General features: G+C 41.7%; 1 protein-coding gene and 1 non-coding gene across 6 annotated transcripts in view; one reads left to right on the top strand and one right to left on the bottom strand.

Moving 5' to 3' along the window:
* Nucleotides 1-6,087: 6,087 nt before the first annotated feature.
* fgd5a (FYVE, RhoGEF and PH domain containing 5a) overlaps nt 6,088-20,144 on the bottom strand; it is a 42,944-nt gene continuing 28,887 nt past the window's right edge. The window contains exons 13-21 of one of the 5 annotated variants that reach the window (XM_061784582.1): nt 18,478-18,561; nt 18,301-18,380; nt 16,206-16,302; nt 13,005-13,142; nt 12,013-12,115; nt 11,780-11,916; nt 9,571-9,699; nt 9,157-9,311; nt 6,088-7,534 (exon numbers count right to left, since the gene is read on the bottom strand). In XM_061784582.1, coding sequence (XP_061640566.1) covers nt 7,498-7,534; nt 9,157-9,311; nt 9,571-9,699; nt 11,780-11,916; nt 12,013-12,115; nt 13,005-13,142; nt 16,206-16,302; nt 18,301-18,380; nt 18,478-18,561 — 960 coding nt within the window. In that variant the 3' untranslated portion in view covers nt 6,088-7,497. Of the gene's footprint in view, nt 7,535-9,156; nt 9,312-9,570; nt 9,700-11,155; nt 11,712-11,779; nt 11,917-12,012; nt 12,116-13,004; nt 13,143-16,205; nt 16,303-18,300; nt 18,381-18,477; nt 18,562-20,144 lie in introns of those variants that run through there. The other 4 variants (XM_061784584.1, XM_061784583.1, XM_061784585.1 and 1 more) reach the window with 4 other exon arrangements.
* Nucleotides 10,169-10,240, top strand: trnae-cuc (transfer RNA glutamic acid (anticodon CUC)). Its single transcript has one exon. It is a non-coding gene; the product is annotated as a tRNA-Glu (tRNA).

Genomic DNA, 20,144 nt, shown 5'->3' with positions numbered 1-20,144 from the left:
AGATGAATTAACCACTCTAAGAGTGTGCTGCCTTTAACGTTGCATGTTTTTCTTAGTGTTCTCATTTCTGGAAATAAAACTAAGACAGGCTATTTTAGCATGTTGAAATTGATATTGCTGGTGACAGCAAAATAACCTTGTCTCTGCTTTATTGTACCATGTGCACAAAAACATGGTTCCATCATTTCTTCTTTTGCTCTTCAACCAGCTCCTACACAGAAACCACATGACCAAAAAAATGCAAAGTTGGCATATGTGTCAAAATGACAAATATTTGCATACGTCACTAACCCACTTGTCCGTTTTCTTGACTGGTCACCAGCCGATTGCAGGGCACATATAGGCAAAGAGCAACTTACTTACATTCACACGGAAGGAAGTCAGAGAACGCACAGAAACCCCACACAAGCCCCAGCAGAACATGCAAACTCCACACAGGAGCCAGAGCTGATTTTCAAACCCCGAACTGTGAGGCAGACCTGTTAAACACTAGTCAACCAAGCTGCCACCAACCAAAACCACTGAAACACAATCCAACAATCCAAAAATCCTACTTGCACAGATGTTTAAAGTGAGTTAGATTTGAAAGAAAACCTACCATCAAAGAGAATTCAGCATAACATTAAATCATCTCTTTGGCGGAGGTAATAAGGGCAGAATTGTAGCCCCAACCCCCCTGCGCCCTCCCACCAGCCTTACAGTACATTTGTCGCTTGTCTCCTAGCCCCTTAGCTGAATGCACTTTTACCGTTTGAATGTTGACAGACGTGAGCTCTTTAAATAACGCTTAAATGGCCTTGAGATAAACTGTATGCAAATAAATATTTTACAGTATCTTACAGAAAAAGAGAAATATTCATGCCTCTTCATTCATACCTTGCTCGAGAGTCACTTGACTCTTAACTATTAAACCAGTAATCCAACACAGCACACTCGCCAAATAGGTGTTATAAATAATTACAATCTACATTAAAACACCTTTTGTGTTAATGTTATTGCGAACTGGAGTGCTGGAGGAGAACAAAGAGTGGGCAGTTGTTCTTGAAATGTCACCTTTCTCAGGTGTGCTTGCAGCGCTGCTGCGCAACAAGATTTGGAGATTACAGTCTGGAAACTTCCTAACCACACTAGTTCTCTGTTACCTATGGTCTACTCAGGTTAGGAAGAAAGGGCCCTTTCACCTTAAAGCGTAAGTGGTGATTGGCTGATTCTAAAGGCTCAGTAAAACATCAACAAGGTTTCCCCTCACAGATTCTCCCAATTTCCCTAACAGGGTTGGTTCAATACAGGACTAGTGTGCTGCTGTTGTAACCTATTGACCTCTTGTAGGTGCATTTGAAAGTATTTGCAAGTTGTGCCTTTATGTATTTTTTTAAATTATGATTATTTTTTTTACATTTAGATTTATGTAGCTTTTCCCTCCATAGCGCCTTTTACGCTGCCTGTCGAATCCTGCATTTTTCAACTTGGCAATTTTCTGCATTTGACTCTCGTATCACAGCCGTAACAGTGAAGACCAAGCCTGTATGTAAGGGATTTTTTTGCTGTAGTGGTGAAAGTACCGGGTTCTTTGATTTACGACTGAGTTCCTTTCATACGGTGGTAGGAGTTGAACCGCTAATCACATCTTTTTGCCATCTCGTCTTCTAATCGGCCAATTCAAAAAGGACTTGTCTTCCGCGCAATGTGTGGCCAACAAGGTGACACAGTCTTCAAAAGTCTGTGTGGGTCACATGATACGAAAATAAGCTGGTTGTGGACGAGCATAGCAGTTAGCATCGCTAACTTGGGCTAGTCCGATCACTGCCAGTCTCAAAATATTCATAACAGCGGCAGCTGTCTCTATGTACGAGGAACTTCCGTGTTCGGTGTTAACATGTTCAGATCAAGCATGGCATAGTTCACTCCTGTCTCTTGTGATTTAATGTTCCAATACCAAACACATAATAAAAGGTATAGTGTCTTTAATATACTGTATAACATTTTCTTTATTGCTTGCTGGACCCTATCCCAGCAAACTTTGGGCAAGAGGCGGGGTACATCCTGGACTGGCGCTAGTCCAATTGCACGTACATTCTGAATAAAAACGCTTCACACTCACACCTATGGACAATTTTGTGCAGGAGCTTCAAGAAAACCCATGCAAGCATGGAGAGAAACTGCAAAATCCACACAGGAAGGCCAGAACCAAGATTCAAACCAATAACCTGTATTGACAATTATTATATATATATATATATATATATATATATATATATATATATATATATATATATTATTAACAATCTTAGTAATCAGTTCAACTCACAACTGAGTAATATGGTCAAAGTGATTCAACCAAAGACAAGCATGACAGACTGAGAAAAGAAGACAGGAGCCACGGAGTAATGATTATTAAATGTCTGCAGATTGCCACAGCCGTTTTTGCTGGTCAATGTTGGCTGTTCTTGGACCAACCAATCAAAGCACGGAGAAATTCTGAAAAAATCGAGGGCCCGTCTGGCCCCTTGAGGATAAATTGGAAAGCTGACTGGTTAAAGAAGCAGTCGAATTGCTAATATAATTTAAATTACATGGCCCAGCACTACTGATTCTGAAGGCCCTGGGCAGATTAGACTGACATGGAAACACAGTTGGCTGAAATCTGATTTGACAAAAAAAAAAAAAAAAAATCGAACATACACCTACCCGAAGGAGTGCAGCCGAGAGAAATGCTATGAAATTAAGAGGAAAATAGAGGGATGGGAATAGAATTCCATTGGAACAAATATTACAATTGAGGTTGCTGGCAATGAGCGCCACCCACACAGGAAAACACACCAACTGAGGATGGAGGCAGAGAGTTGCTTGCGGAGCAAATTGGTGTACATGCCGAATCAGGCCTTTTTCTTCTAGTCAGTAAGGAGCTGGGAATGCAACTATTGATGTCCTTGAAGTTGTTATATTCAAAGTAGGATTATTGGAGTCTGTTAGCCCTTAGTGTCTCTCTCCACTAGCAAGTCTTCGGCCTTTGTTCTCAGTAAGGGTGTTTTTATGCTCCTGTCCACTTGGCTCAGTCTGTCTGGGGCTGCTTTTAGCACTGGTTTAATTGCCATGGTCAGGTTGTTCAGGCGGCACGGTGGCTGACTGGTTAGTGCGTCAGCCTCACAGTTCTGAGGACCCGGGTTCCCCTCCCGGTCCCGCCTGTGTGGAGTTTGCATGTTCTCCCAGTGCCTGCGTGGGTTTCCTCCGGGCACTCCGGTTTCCTCCCACATCCCAAAAACATGCATTAATTGGAGACTCTAAATTGCCCGTAGGCATGACTGTGAGTGCGAATGGTTGTTTGTTTCTATGTGCCCTGCGATTGGCTGGCAACAAGTTCAGGGTGTACCCCGCCTCCTGCCCGATGACAGCTGGGATAGGCTCCAGCACGCCCGCGACACTAGTGAGGAGAAGCGACTCAGAAAATGGATGGATGGATGGAAGGTTGTTCAGTTTTTAGACTTGGACCGAAGTGTATTAATTACACACGATTGTCAAAGACAAACTCATGAGTTGTATTCTTGTTACCGGCAGGATCCACCAAACTAATGCGCTGTTGGGTCGGAGACACTCTTGGAATCACAAAATTAGGGCAACTATCTCCCTATTCTTTGCTATGTCTACTTTCTGACTGATATGCAATCTTTATCACACATCAAATTGAAAATAATCACTCACTCTCAATCCCTAAATCCAGAAATGGTGCTCGCTGTAAACAATTCCACTGTCTTTACAAGTCATTATCTAGACAGATTTGTATCATTGCTAATTATAAATGCCTCTTTTGCTGTGCCAAAAGGCGCTTAGTTAAATACATTCTCTTCAGTTCAGAAAGTGCTCTCTTCAAGTTAATCCCCTGTCATTAATATTGCAGATGTTGCAAAAGTAAAAAGGCCAACATGTTTAGTGATCTTTCTATGCCTTTAAATATTAATAGCGGTTTTCATGGTCTCCGTGCCAGGCTGTGTGACTCTGAGGAACTCTTTGCTATAGATAATTAACTTATTAGAGCTGGGTTGTGTTACCCAGCAGTCTGGCACTGACAGGGAAATACGCATTGGTTGCAAACCGTACTGGCTCGTGTTGCGCCCTTCGCAAAAAATTCATTCAAACGAAAGAATCTTTTGCGTGAATGTACAGAATGAAATCTTTTCATGAATTGATTCATTCCTTGCTCAGTTTAGTTGACCTTAGCCACAAATGTTTTTTTTGTCTCCATAGAGTGATTTTGGATTGTTCTGCACTTTGGTCAGAGGGATTTAAAGAAGACAATATATATATATATATTACAATTTAAAACAGTTCACAGTTGTCTGTATGACATCCAATTTGTTGTCTTGCTGAAATCACCCTGTTTTGAGGGGCTGGGCCTGTCTCATGCAAGGACCAATGGCGAGTCCCAAAGTGACTGCTACTTGCAGGAGCAGAGGCCAGAGTGCTGAGGAGAAAAAAGACAATAAAAGCATTTTTACTCCTCGAGGCAGCATTTAATAAACTACACTTACTGTATGTATGTGCCACATCCTCAAACACAAATACCAACCACTGCCTCCATGTCAAAAACATCACAGAAAATCAAGTAAGCGCCACTTATCCGAAGCTAATGCTGTTAGCTAACACTAACACTGTCCATCCAACAAAACGTAATGCAGCTCTGCTTACCTTTTGGGTTTGACATGACAGCAGGGGTGTCACACCTGTATGGGATGTGGATTTTTCTACATGATGGTGCTTCTGTATGATGATAATGTTTCATAGTGTAGTTCTGCCATTGCTTGAAAGTGCTTGTGCATCTTCACCTATCTTAGCTGATCATGTCATGGGCGGAGCGCCGAGGTTCTCGCTTTATGGTTACATAACAGTGGGGCAGAAGAAAAGGATGACTTGCTCACAAACTGGATCATGATAACGAAAGATTTATTGTGGTTGTTTAATTTCACACTTGATGGGTGGGCAGGCACACCAGAGAACCGGCTATTTGTATACAAGCCATTAAAAAGTCAATTTGACATAATATGTCCCGGTTAACATGACCGGATGAAATGACTGCACTTAATGGATTTAACAGCGGCAGACACACAAAACACATACGCTGCTTTAGTTTACATAATGATGGACATTTTACAAGACAGGTAAGCGACTGTACCTGTTGATCGACATGACACGAGCTCATGCAAGATGGCGTCAGGGAAATTTCCATCGTCTCATAGCTAAAATGCTTTGAGATGTTATCACGAGAATGTAATTCGGCGGTTACAAAACAAACTGTAAATAGCACAAGGACCAAGTGATTTAAATCCGTGACAGATTCCTATCGATTTAGTGGGCAGTCTTTTCTGAAGCCCAGTTACATGAAAATAAAACTCATTGTTCATTTCTTATTGATCATCTCATCTAAACACTGTTATTGCAGCAGACCGATACAAACAACTAATGCTATTGGACTAAACTGCACATTTGCAAAAACACACCGCATGCCCAATATGGATTGGCAGCATTCATACACGATTTCAAATTGGTCTTTGGGCAAATAAAGAGTTTTTAATTTCCCCAACGTCATTTTAAGTCGACTTTGTGGGTATGCTGCCCTCTGCTGGATAAATTAGATATGAATCCAACAATCACGGAGCTGCAAACCTGGCAACCTCGGCCACCAGTATGCTGTGGAGTGCTGAGGCCACCTCACGGAGCAACTATCATCAAGAGAGCTCCGAAAATAAATAGGCTACATTTGAATTCAAGGATAATAAGTTTTTGATAAAATGGGGGTAAAGAGAACACCAACATGCAAAGTTTGCAAGTCAAAGATAAGCGACTTTTTGCCACTGTAACTTGGGACTGGCTTGAAAATTGAAAGTTAAGACTTGCACATATGTGACTCACTCCCACCTCTGCAAATAAGTCCAACTCAGACATTTAGCATTGTGCACTGTCAAGTTAATAACTCACTTCTGACCGATAAGCCTCAACATTGTATCTCAATTAATAAATAACCAGATATGCTTTGTGGGTTATGCACAAATATGGACCCGTATGAATAAAGACAGGCAAATAAAGAGCATTGCATATTTTCCATATTGTTTATTTTCATATGCATCTATATACATAAACATTTACATTTACAATGCACTGTATGCAAGAGGTACAATCTCATGGAACACTTAAGGTCTGGCAAAAGAGAACAATTGAAAAGCAGAAAAGAACATGTGAGCTTTAGATGTCATGGTAACACTTCACTTGGACTCCAGTTTTCTTTGAAGTTGTACTCATACATAATAAATAGTTTAGAACACAATATAATGTTTTTTTAAGCAACTAAATATTCATCAATAAGCCTACGGATCTTGGATGGGATGAATAAATCTTCAAAACGTGATGTTTTTCTTGATGATGTATAACTGTTGACTAAACAAATGCTCTGCATTCACAAAGCGCTATAATGATCCTGTCTCCCTATTACTACATTACACTGTCTTTAGATGATAAATTGTTGCCAAAATTATCTGTTTAAAAGGGCTGTACATATACGTATAGTATGTGACGCATAAATGTGTTACTTTTTTTAAAAAAATACTGCATTAACAGATATAATTTTCTCTATAGAAGAAAATTATCAACGTTTGAACTTTGAGAAAGTGTGAAGCTTCAGATTTTGAATATTGAAAATCAGCATTTTTTGTCACGTAAATCAAGTAAAATTTCGACCGACAATATATTTAGAGCACTAAAATGGCACAACTATATATTCTTAAGTTACCCGGGCGGTAACTGAACACTTTAAAAATACTAAACAGTTGGAATCTATAAAAGCAAATATAAACGCACACTTCTTCTGTTGACATAAGAGTAGTACAGTATTGACTAACATTGTAACAATTATAGTTCAATATCAGGCACAAAAATCATTAAATGCAAATTGCGCTGAATGCAACAAGAGGAAATAAACTGGCACTTAAGAAACAGTTTCCTTAATTTCAAAAACCTACAAATGCAAAACATGTTCATTATTACAGAACTATTACAGATGTATACTTCACAATATATACTCAGAATAAACTTTACTTGACAATGGTGAAATGGCTCCCCTTTTTTTGTTTTAGCTGCTGCCAACAATGATGCGTCTGTGTGTGTGTGTGTGTGTGTTTTGGCAAATGACAAAATGTGAACAAAATAAAAGGTTATGTTGTCCGAGCGTCTTCTGAAGAGTGGACGCTCATGTGCAGGCTTGGCGCACCGAGAAAAAAAAAAAGGTGTGCGTTGGATCACATGCTGACCAAGATATTGGATCCCCCACTTTTACCCCCTTATCATGTGGCAGTCGTAGCTGTGGGTACTCTGTTGAGATACATTTTTTTTGCGACAGGGAGGTGCTGATTTAGATATGGATGGAGTGTCTGTGCTAAAATGATACATAACTACATCAGGTTCCATTGACTGTCCATTGTCAGAATGGTTTGTTTTTACATTGAGCTGGTGCTATAAAACTGTAGCCTCCTCAATGGCGTTGACCCATCTGGAACAAAAAAAGGTGGAAAATAAGACACTAGGAGACTAGAAATGCAAAGATGAACAATTATTTTGTGAAAATGCCAAATTCCTTTTGTGTCTTATAACATACTTGGCCAATAAAGCTGATTCTGATTTGGGGGGGCGGGGGGGAAAGAGCAGTTAAAATTGTTTTAGTCCGGGTTGCGAAAAAAGCCGAAGTACTCGGAAGGAACCCACATGAGCACGGGTTGAGGGTGGAAACTCTCCACAGGAAGGTCAGAGTCAAGATTATTTTGAAGAACACGGGACTGCAGTGCGCTGCTGCGTGCTGTGCATTTTTGGATTGCAGCATAGTACATACAGTGTGTAGATCTGACCCTTCTTTGATGTATTCACAGCAGCTACAACTACAACTCTTTATAGCCAATCTTTAAACTTTGGCCTCTTGTCTAACTTCCTGAGATCTTAAATTGGTACATTTGAAAATATCTGAATAGGGACCAGGGGCAGGCACGTGCACATACATTTTAGACCTAATTATTCATCCAATTAAAAAACAAAAACAGTAGGATATGGATTATGCATTTATTTCTTTTAACACAATGAACACAGTCAATAATACAACTATTAACAAAGGAGGTGAAGGGAACCTCCAGTGGGTATAAAAAGTCTACAGACCCCTGATCAAATGCCAGGTTTTTGTGATATACAAAATTAGATTAAGATAAATCCTTTTCAAACTTTTTCCAATTTAGTAGTTAACCTATAACCTGTGCAACTCAATTGGAAAAATAAAAGAAAAAGAAAAAAATATTTTGGAATGTATAAATGAAGAAAAAACCTGCGACTCTACTGAGGATAAGCGGTATGGAAAATGGGTAGATGGAAGGGCACTTTTTTCAACCAGGGCAAAAGGGCAGATGCTTCAGCACCAGTTTGTGTCATGTGTGCACGTGCCTGACCGGGAGTGCTATACTTCATGTAGAACAACCAGTCTACACATCCTGTTAAATGCCAGGTCTATGTCAGCAAGATTTTCCATACCAAACCAAATGATGCACAAAAAGCAAAGGTGCTTCGACAATATTGTTAGTTAATCCAGCCATCCATTTTCTATACTGCTTGTCCCCATAGGGGCGCCGACGTCGGGCAAGAGGTGGGGTACAACCTGGACTGGTCCGCAGCCAATCGCAAGGCACATATAAACAAACTACTCACACTCACATTCACATCTATAGATGATTTTGGATTTTCAATTAACCCAAGAAGCATGTTTTGGGGGATGTGGCTCCAGCACGCCCGCGATCCTAGTGAGGATAAGCGGAACGGAAGATGAATGAATGAATGAATGTCTAATGGAAACATATTCCTTGCATAGCGGTCAGTGGCTGGTTAATTCAACCATTAAGAAAAGATGAGGAAAGTGCACTGTGTCATGTTTTTCAGATGGACAGGGCAGTTTACCCTCCAAGCCCACAATGACTCACACTTTTCATCACGTCCATAAGCCCCCACTTGCTGCATGGTCCAGTTGTCATGATATATGATAGGTTAGTAGCCCTGCCAGGCTTGATTCTTTTGACTTGATGTGCCACATCTCCAGTATCAAGGTACAAAGTCATGTCAGGAAGAGGAGTAAACGCTGACCTGCGTGCTGTGTGATGATCATCAGCCCTGAAGGTGTAGTACAGGGTTTTCTTGTGGTAGAGATGGAACACGTTGCTACTCTCATCTCCCTCGGGCCTCTCAGTCAGCTTGACGGTGAAGCCTTGTAGAGGTAGACTCTCGGAAGCCACTTTATCCTGAAGAAATGTCCAAGCGTGTAAGTGAAATCAACATAAAAACATATTCAAATGACAAGTTATAGAAGGAACAGTGAGGGCAAAGAGAGTCCCTTAAAAAGTCAGAGTGGCCAGCAGGAAAGCTTGAGAAATGCAGAAACAAATACATTCAATTGATGGAGACGAGGGCTTGCGAATGAGTGGTCATAGGTTTGTGTGTGTGTGTGTGTGTGTGTGCTGGGGGGGGGGTTGCGGTGTGGGAGACTCTGTGCCCCCTCACCTCACAGGCTGTGAAGGTGTAGAGCACCTTGTCTTTGAGGAGGAACCATAGCCGCTTCCATTTCCTCTTGCTCTTCTTTCGCCGCTGTAAGACACCGCTCATGGTGGAGCCCTCCACCCCAAGAGTCAACTGTTAATACACAGGCAAGGTAAAAAATAATAGTGTAGTTGACTGTTGTAAAGACATGCAAAATAGTTAAACTGTCAACATTTTTATTATAGGATCATGATCTGCAGTCCTGTAGGTCAGTCATCCCCAACCACAGTGAATGGGCTGTGTGAAATTACCCAACTTCACTTAATTGGTCTGAAAATTATGATTCATTATTGCCGTGAGTCATCGTTTATCCCTACGAGTATACAATATCGGCTTGGTGTTTAACGAAACAACAAGAGTTCACAGTGAGTAAGTACATTTGTGAGCAATTTGAGACGGGATCAGCATTATTTCATTGTATACTTTTTTTTGACATTTTTTGTGTGCGCTCAACAACAACAAAAACGGATAGTAACTCAGTGACCTCTACTGGCAGTATCATGCACTCTGCACCCATTCTGGAGCCTTAGAATCCTAACAATCCTAACCAGTGTATTTTAAGTCCCTGGTGGTCTAGTGGTTAGGATTCGGCGCTCTCACCGCCGCGGCCCGGGTTCGATTCCCGGTCAGGGAACATTGTTTTCTTTAAGTATGCTTCAACACCCAAATTCTGCTGGACTATTAGGGGCCACCCAGGAACTATGAGCTGCTGGTAGCTCAAGGTTCCTGTGGCTCATGTTGCTCATTACTCAATGCATTGTTAATGATGTTGCTCATTACTGACACCTACTGGATTTAAAATGCAGGTATTTCAAACTTTCAGTTTATATCTAAATTTCACATATTTCTTATACCTTTAAAACGTAACCCTTTAACCAGGCAGGGCAATTGAAAACTGATTCTCATTTGCAATGCCAACCTGGCTGCAGACAGTCTTTGAGGAAGGGACTTTTATTATATGCAGGTACATTTCAATAAATTAGAATATATTTCTTCTATTTTATTGAGATGACATACTTAAATAGATTGTGCAACAGAAGCTTGTGATTTATCAGCTGGAAAATGCAATAGGGACATGAGCCTGAAGCCTTACACAGTTCCACTACAAATTTGAAAACAATAAATCACATCTGTAGTCATCTGCAGGCTTCTACATTTATTTGTATATTCAAAAAGACAAGTTTTGCCAATGTCTTGGCATTCAGGCGACTACATTTTTCTTAATGTTCATTCAAGTTCTCCAGCTTTAGAGAACATCCGCTCACGTCTTTTAAGGACCTTTCATTCACCATGCACTATGATGTAATGCAATATTGAAATTTTTTACTATCTCACTTTTTACAGTTTGTATATGTATTTGCTTCTATTTTGCTTTGTTTTACTATGCTGTCTGCAGCCAGATTGGCATTGCAAATACCTTACCTGGATAAGATTCAATAATTAAATAAAAAATACTTCATGGACAACACTTAGTCAGTTTTTAAATACAGCAGGGTGAAGTATTTTGGTATCTGTAAATGTGTTTGAGAGCCAAAACAAAAACAGACTGTACATTACAAATATTTATTTGTGAAGGCAAGGTATTTCTATTTTATTTTCCCCAGCGACTGACTTGATTGTCCCATCAGAGCGTCCCCGCTGGCCAGCCTGACGCCGGTGTTCGTCTCCTCTGACCCGGCCGAGGAAGACGCACACACCCGTTTAGGCTCGGACAGCCGCTCCTTAACGGAACCGAGTGGGCCAGCGGTGGCGGACCTTGCCGCCATCCCGTGACGAGGTCCGCCAGCTCCAGGCTTGATTGGTGAGTCGAAGTTCTGCTTTTCAATGTATTTGAACCCTTTTATTTCAGGCCTTGCATAACCCCGCATAATGGTGGCTCTGAAAAAGTAAACGCCTACAAAGGTCTGTCAACCAATCAGCGTTCGTCAGCACAGCGCACCCCATCAAAGAGTTCCTGGTAGCTCTGGGAAACCCTCGCTGCACCTTCCGTACCCTGGTAGTTTTTTTCGGTGGGGACACATGGGCAACTCAAGCTACCGGGGTAGCTAAGAAGTTCCTGCAAAGGTTCCTGCGGTGGAAAGCCCCTATTTTCCAGCTCATGGTGACTATGAGGACAAATCATATAGAAGATGGATAGCTAAATATCACTATAACCTGCACAAATGTAACACACCTGATTGAGGGATGATGTACTCTTCCTACTCTTCCAAAGACTCGGCGTCTGTAAACTTTGGAAGACAGCAGAGAGGGGACGACTGCCCCGGTGAGTCGGCGGACTAGAGTTGCCGCAGGCCCCTGACAAACTGCCACCTATAATCACACAATTAATATACTGTAAATTTGAAAGAACTTCAAACAGATTTCTAGTACACCTCTACATGCACGTATACAGTATGCAAGCGTCACCTCTTTTCCTGAGCTCGTTATAGCAGTGGTCACAAACTTTGACGACCCTGTCTTTGAGGTACTTGAGCGGATATCTATTCCTGGAACAAGCTCGGCACACTACCTGCAGGGCCAGAATACAAAGAATATTTCCACATTATGAGCCATTTGAAATTAGATGAATGAATAATTGCAACAAACAGTAGTGAAAAAGTCTGAAGAAACATCGTATCACCTAAAGCAGGGTTGTCAAAACTACTGCCTGGGGGCAATTGCACTACAGTACTTAGTTTTGAGTTGGCAAAATTACCTATATTCACATAATGTATTATTTTATTGTTCCATAACTCTGGTGTAACTTCTCTAAAATGTCTAGCTAGCCATCTCCCCCTCGCTCTCCTCGGCATCTTCGTTCTCCCTCTGTCTTTTTGTTTCCATCATGTAAATAGCTTTTGCATTAAAAAACCCATAAAGACAAGATTTCTTCCTTACTTATTCTGTCAGAAAAAGATATATGGAAAAAAAATATATATATACAACTAAAATAGTCACAAAATTGCTATTCATGACACAGGACTAAAGATAATTCAGTTACCGAAGCAAATAGTATGAATCACAATTGTTTGCACCACTTTCTACTCTGTGCCAAGGTCAGCCTAGTACAGATTGCTCTTGTTTAGGTTCTGAATGTGGAGATGTGATTCTGAATGGCCAATGGTCAGTGCTGAAAAGTGTTGGATGAGGATTTGATTTGATCTTGCTGCTTCCTTTGATAAACATATGTACAAGAATAATACTGTGTATACAGTATTTGCTTAACATATCTTTACAAATATGGATTGGTTTAAGTGTGTTAAATAAATTAAAAGTGAAGAATGTCAAAATGGTCCTGACATCATTCTCTTGTTCTGTACAGTGTATGTGGCCTTTGGGAAATAAAAATGTTTGGACAAACCCATGAGCAACATCGTCCATAAGGGGTTACTACCAAATTACAGTACGGTAAATCTAACCTTGCCACAGGCATTGCAGTGGTGTCGTCTAAGAGTGAGGCTGAAGTCAGAGGTGCAGTTCATGCACATCATCACTTGAGACACTGGGACTAGAACAGGAGCAGCTTCACCCAAGGCCATCCACAACTTCTCACGGGCCTATTAGAGCATGAATTGAATGAATGAAAAACACCGGTTGGAAAAACAAAACACATCAACAGTTGACAACATTGTGCTTTTCCTTTAATCAATAATGATGCTGGTATTTTCCACTCATCAGGTAAAAAAAAAGTTTTACATTTTACATTGCATACCTAGCATTGATTGAAAAATTAATGTGCCGAAAAAAACCTGTGACTTTCTGTTCCACAGCGTCAGTCATTGGTTTACCTTTCAAACAGCCTAGTGGCCATCACGGCTATACATCATATTGTTGTTGGGCTTTGGTGCGCCCATGATTCAGTACCAAGAATTCTGCATAGGAACAAGTGTGATGTGACCCCCCCGCCACACTTCTCCCCAGTGCAACTCGCTTTATGTGGAGTCTATGGCTGGATTCTTCCCAACATTATGTGTATATTGCAATAACTCCCAAGCTCATTACTCATATTTACATACAGTGCCCTAAAAAAGTATTGCCCCTCCTTCTCAAATTCTTATATTTTGCATAGTTTCCCCACTTGAATGTTTACGATCATCAAAGAAAGAGAACTTAAAATGCTGTTTTTAAATGGTGATTTCATTTATTATCGGAAAAAAACTATTCAAAGTTACCTGGCCCTGTATGAAAAAGTAATTATCCCCCATGTTAAATCATGACTTGATTGTGGCTAATCACAACCTTTGGTTAATTTTCACTGATCACACCCAAGCCTGATTACCTCCAGACCTGTTCAATTAAGAATTCACTTAAACAGATTCTGTCTGACAAAATCAAGTCGGACAAAAGATCTGCTACAGCTGGAACAAAATGACACAATCCAAAGAAATTCAAGAACAGTCAAGAAATAAAGTAATTGACATCTGTCAGTCTGGAAAGGGTTACAAAGCCATTTTTAAAGCGTTACGATTCCAGCGAACCATAGGAAAAGCCATTAACGTCAAATGGAGAAATTATGAAACAGTGGTGAGCCTTCCCAGGAGTGGCCGGCCTACAAAGCCCACAAAGGAACTCAGGGCAACTTGTAAAGAACTGCAGGCCTCCCTTGCCTCAGTTAAGGTCAGTGTTCATGACACAACAATCAGGAAGAGACAGGGGGAAAATGGCATCCATGGCAGAGTTCCGAGGCAAAAACCACTGTTGACCAAAACGAGCATAAAGGCTCGCCTTACTTTTGCAAAAAAAAAAAAAAAAACTGAATGATTCCCAAGACTTTTGGGAGAATATTATATGGACTCATGAAATGATAGTCGAGCTTTTTGTAAGGAGTGTGTCTCGTTACATCTGGCATAAATGTAGCACTGCATTTCAGAAAAAGAACATCATACCAACAGTCAAACATGGTGGTGGTAGTGTGATGATCTTGGGCTGCTTTGCTCCAGGACCTGGATAACTTGCTGTTATTGATGGAACCATAAATTCTGCTCTTCAACAGAAAATCCTGAAGGAGAATGTTCAGCCATCAGTTTGTGACCTTAAGCTGAAGCGCACTTGGGTTCGGCAGCAGGATAACGATCCAAAACACACCATTAAGTCCACTTTTAAATGAACAAAATGAAGGTTTTTGGAGTGGCCTAGTCAAAGTCTGTACTTGAACCGATTTGAAATGTAGTGGCATGACCTTAAAAAGTCCGTTCATACTCGAAAACCTAGACTTTTTGCTGAATTAAAACAATTCTGCAAGGAAGAGTGGGCCAAAATATCTCCACAGAGATGTGAAAGACTCATTGCCCATTCCAGAAAACGCTTGATTTCAGCTGTTGCTGCTGAGGATGGCCCATCCCGTTATTAGGTTTAGGGGGCTATTTTTTTTTTCACACAGGGCCAGGTAACTGAATAATTTTTTTTCCCCTTAATAAATGAAATCACCATTTAAAAACTCAATTTTAAGTTCACTTGGGTTATATTTGTCTGATATTTACATGTGTTTGATGATCTTAAACATTAAAGGTGGGAAAGTATATAAAAATATAATAATTTAAGAAGGGGGCCAAATTCTTTCACGACACTGTATTTATATTCACGTAAGTTATATATTTTTCGCTATCCATGCTACCTCTAAAACATGTTACAGGTGCAATACCCAAAGTGCTATTTTATGCTATGTACAATTATACAAGTGCAATATTACCATCTTGGTTTTAAGTGCAATATACTGTACCTGAACATTGCTCACAAGTGTATCAGTTTGTTTATATGAACACTTCTTTTTTCTGGTCTGTACCACCTGCCCTTGTAGTATTTCATTTAATTAATTATTTTTACTTACAATTCTGAGGACCGGGGTTCAAATCCCGGCCTCACCTGTGTGGAGTTTGCATGTTCTCCCTGTGCCTGCGTGGGTTTTCTCCGGGCACTCTGGTTTCCTCCCACATCCCGAAAACATGAATACTAGGTTAATGGTCTAAATTGCCATAGGTGTGAATGTTAATGCGAATGGTTGTTTGTTTTTATGTGCCCTGCGATTGGCTGGCAACCAGTTCATGGTGTACCCCGCCTCCCACCTGAAGATAGCTGGGATAGGCTCCAGCACGCTCGAGACCCGAGTGAGGATAAAAGGCACAGAAAATGGATGGCTGGATGGATTTGCACTTGTATTTTATTTTTAAATTTTTTTAATTGCTTCTACAGCTCTTTGTACATCATTTCATTATTTTCATGAGCACACTATGCTGTCTACCTCCACTTTTTTTGTATCACGACAAAGGATTATCATTCCAATTTCATTGTGCACTACAATACATAAAGGTGATTCTATTCTATTCCACTGGATGTTGCTGCACCTTTGTTAAGTTTTATCATAAATGACACACTATTTGTCATCTATGCTATTTTTAGCATTGCCATTTGAGAAATTGTCATTTGAATGAAAACAATTTTTAAAAAAGAGTTCAGTGTGTAGCCTTTTTTAACAGTTGTTGGCAAACCAATGCATATAACTGTCACTCTTATTATCACTAGTGAAAAGGGAATGATTGCTGTTAGTTAATCAGTTATTTTAACTAAATCACATCACAACCATTGTTATTGCAACTGATCACATGTAAGTTATTTAGTCTCACCTCATTACAGGGTCCTCCAAATGTACAGAGTCCCGCAGCGTGGTCCGCAATGGCTCGACTCAATGTGTGGAACCAGTCCTCCCTCTCTCCAACTGAGCTGAAAAAAAGGCAAATAAAGGCAAAACATTATCGTCATGAAGTTTTCTGTAATGCAGGAAATAATTGTTTCATTCATCCATTTTCTTCCACGGAGGAAGCTTTTTGGCCGCTTGTAATCGCCATTTTGTTTTTTCGGTCACGACAATAGGTGAGGGTAGGAACATAGATCATCCAGCTCTTCCGGGGAGATCCCGAGGCGCTCCCAGGCCAGCCGAGAGACATAGTCTCTCCAGTGTGTCCTGGGTCATCCCCGGGGCCTCTTCCTGGCGGGACGTACCCGGAACACCTCACCACGGAGGTGTCCAGGTGGCATCCTAATCAGATGCTCGAGCCACCTCATCTGGTTCCCCTCAATGTGGAGGAGCAGCGACTCGAGTCTGAGCCCCTCCCGGATGACCAAGCTTCTCACCGTCTCACCCTGCGGAGGAAGCTTTTTGGCCCCTTGTAATTGCCATTTTATTCTTTCGGTCACGACCATAGGTGAGGGTAGGAACGTAGATCGATGGGTAAATTGAGAGTTTCACCTTTTTGCTCAGCTCCTTCTTCACCACAACAGACCGATACAGAGTCCTCGTTACTGCAGATGCTGCACTGAACCGCCTGTCGATCTCCTGCTCCATTCTTCCCTCACTCGTGAACAAGACCCCGAGATACTTGAACTCCTCCACTTGGGGCAGGATCTCTTCGTTGATCCGGAAAGTGCACGCCACCCTTTTACGACCAGGGACCATGGCCTCAGATTTGGAGGTGCTGATTTTCATCACAGCCGCTTCGAACTCCGCTGCGAACTGCTCCAGCAATTATCTGAAGCTCATGGTTGGATGAAGCCATTAGAACCACATCTGCAAAAAGCAGAGACGCACAGCTGAGGCCGCCAAACCGGACGCTCACAACACTTGCGCTGCGCCTAGAAATTCTGTCCATAAAGGAAATGAACAGAATCGGTGACAAAGGGCAGCCATGGCGGAGTCCCACCCTCACTGGAAATTAATCCGACTTACTGCCGGCCATGCGAACCAGACTCTACAGGGACCGAACTGCCTGTATCAGGGGGTTCGGTACCCCCTACTCCTGAAGCCCCCCGCACAGAACTCCCCGAGGGGCACGGTCAAATGCCTTCTCCAAGTCCACAAAACACATGTAGACTGGTTGGGCGAATTCCATGCACCCTTAAGGATTCTGCTGACGGTGTAGAGTTGGTCCACTGTTCCACGGCGATGACGAAAACCACAATGCTCCTCCTGAATCTGAGGTTCGACTTCCAGATGAACCCTCCTTTCCAGAACTGCTGAATAGATCTGACCAGGGAGGCTAAGCAGTGTGATCCCCCTATAGTTGGAACACACTCTCTGGTCTCCCTTCATAAAAAGAGGGGCCACCACCCTGGTCTGCCAAATCAGAGGCACTGTCCCCGGTGTCCATGCGATGTTGGAATGGTGTGTCAGCCAAAACAGCCCCACAACATCCAGCGCCTTTAGGAACTCCGGGCGGAGCTCATTCATCCCTGCGGACCTGCCACAGAGGAGCTTTTTAATCACCTTGGTGCCTTCAGACCCAGAGATGGGAGAACCTCCCTCAGAGTTGGTGGAATTCGAAGTATTCGGCCCACCAACTCACATCATCTCGAGTTGAGGTCAGCAGCACCCCGTCCCCACTATACACTGTGTTGATGGTGCACTGCTTCCCCCTCCTGAGACAGATGGGGGACCATCATTTCCCCGAAGCCATCCAGAAGTTATTCTCCATGGCCTCACCAAACTCCTCCCATCCCAGAGTTTTTGCCTAAGCGACCATCAAAGCTGCATTCCGCTTGGATAGTAACGATTTCCTCTACTGTAGATTTGCGATTACTGTTGCGGCGCTGCATCATCAGTAGGGTAAAACTAACCTGTCTCACGACGGTTACAAGACAATCAAAACTCAGCATTATTATCTTTGTAAATGCAGATTTTTTTTTTTGACAGGGATTGTGTGTCAGATTGTGAGTTTTACTTACCTGGCAGAGAGTGTAATGGTGATGTCAGACACCTCGATCTTAAGACAGTTCAATACGTTGTCAAGAACAGGTTTGCTCACCTGTGTGCCCATGTAGGGAAAATAGTTCAATCAACAATATTATCCTATGAAGCTAACAACTGTCTAGCATGGTGTTACACATTAAAAATGAATGTACCTTCATTCCAGACAGGGATAACGTGTTCTTAAGCCTGTATTTCCCATCCTGTTGCGGGTAGGTGTACAGCATTATATCATTCATCTGATGGAGGACACAAATAGAGACACTGTAGCTTGTTAAGAATAACTTAATATGATGAATATTTTTTTCCCAAAGCACTGAACTGTTGGTCAATGGCAATTTGAGAGAAGCTTCTGCTTTTTAACTTTGCAGTACTTCCAATCACCACAAGATAAAGATAATAATGATGATAAAGCTACACAGATCAATAAAAGAAAAGCAACACAAACAATTGGTAATTTATTGTTTTTTTAAAGTTTATTTATTTTGTTTTTTGCAAAGCAGTTTATGGCCATAGCGACATTTATATCTATTACGTTATTTCCTTTCCCAGCGCTCAACGAACCTTGTACGACTACGCAGCACCCAACTCCCATGTACACTAAGTGCACAGCAAAATTAGGCAATAAAGCGTTTATTTGCACGGAAGAGCATAGTATTGTTATTCCGTGAACACACCAAGACTCCATTGTGTTGTGCATGAGAGGTATTTCATTCCCCCCCAAAATAGATGACATAATTGGTCACACCTAATGTGCGTTCTAAACATCCGCTGGGGCCATAAAAGACAGCATCCAGGAATTCTCCACCCTGTGCTGGGCTCCGGGCCTCCCCTTGCTCTCCCAGCATTCTCAACCTACACTGTCAAGGAGGGCTGGGTGGGACAGGCCACCTTCAGCACGGCACAACAAAACAAACAAGCCAGGGAAAATTTTCTCCTGGCTGATGGCCTTTGGAATATAACAATAAATGATACCCAATTCTGACCTAAGCCTGTGAACTTTGAGCTGCTTGCTCATTTGCTCAAACAATAATCCCAAACTCCTAATTTATCAGTGCTGTTTCATTCCCACCACTGATCTTTCACCCGTGGGAGCTTTTTTTGCATCGCTTGCCTTCCTGAAATCCATTCCCTGTTCATTCACTTTTTCCATGACATCTTATTTCAAAACTTAATAATTTGTTGTCTATATGTAATAATAACTTCAGGCTATTATACATCTAAATTGTTTCACAGTCATAATGGCGCTCTAAGAACTATAACTACAATGTGGCCTGTGACAAAAATGAGTTTGGCAACCCTGATTTAGAGGTATCAGCTACCAACACTTTGCATTATGGTCAGCAGTTATCTTGATTCAAAAGGTGTGGGTGACGGTTGAAATATGAATGAATACACTGTCTCATATAGTGCTAAAATGTCATTTGGGTCACCTGGTCTGAGGTAATAGTCAATAGTTGCTCTTCTGTGCAACTTGGCAGTAGATAGAACTAATTACTTATGGAACAATAGAGTGGACTCTATTTCATGTGATGTGTTTGTCTAACGCCCCACACCCCTTCAAACTCTTCAACCTTCCCCTCCCTGCATTCTACAGGCTGTCTGGCCTTCACTTTGCTGTCAGTCCCCTCCCAATACACAGGAAGCCAGCATCCAGTGACCCACACCAAACATCCTGTAAGGAAGCGGGGCCCTGGAAAACAAGTCCTAAGAGGGGAGGAGAGTGACGAGGGAGGCCCAACCAAGAGGAGATTTTACTACTTTGGCCATGTGCCCTTCCATAGTCGTAGACTGACCTCTGCCACAAAGTCCCCCATATTTT

This window comes from Phyllopteryx taeniolatus, chromosome 9, assembly GCF_024500385.1.
Source record: "Phyllopteryx taeniolatus isolate TA_2022b chromosome 9, UOR_Ptae_1.2, whole genome shotgun sequence".
NCBI lineage: Eukaryota > Metazoa > Chordata > Actinopteri > Syngnathiformes > Syngnathidae > Phyllopteryx > Phyllopteryx taeniolatus.
The sequence above is the reverse complement of the archived record's forward strand: the minus strand, read 5'-3'. Positions and strand labels throughout refer to the sequence as shown.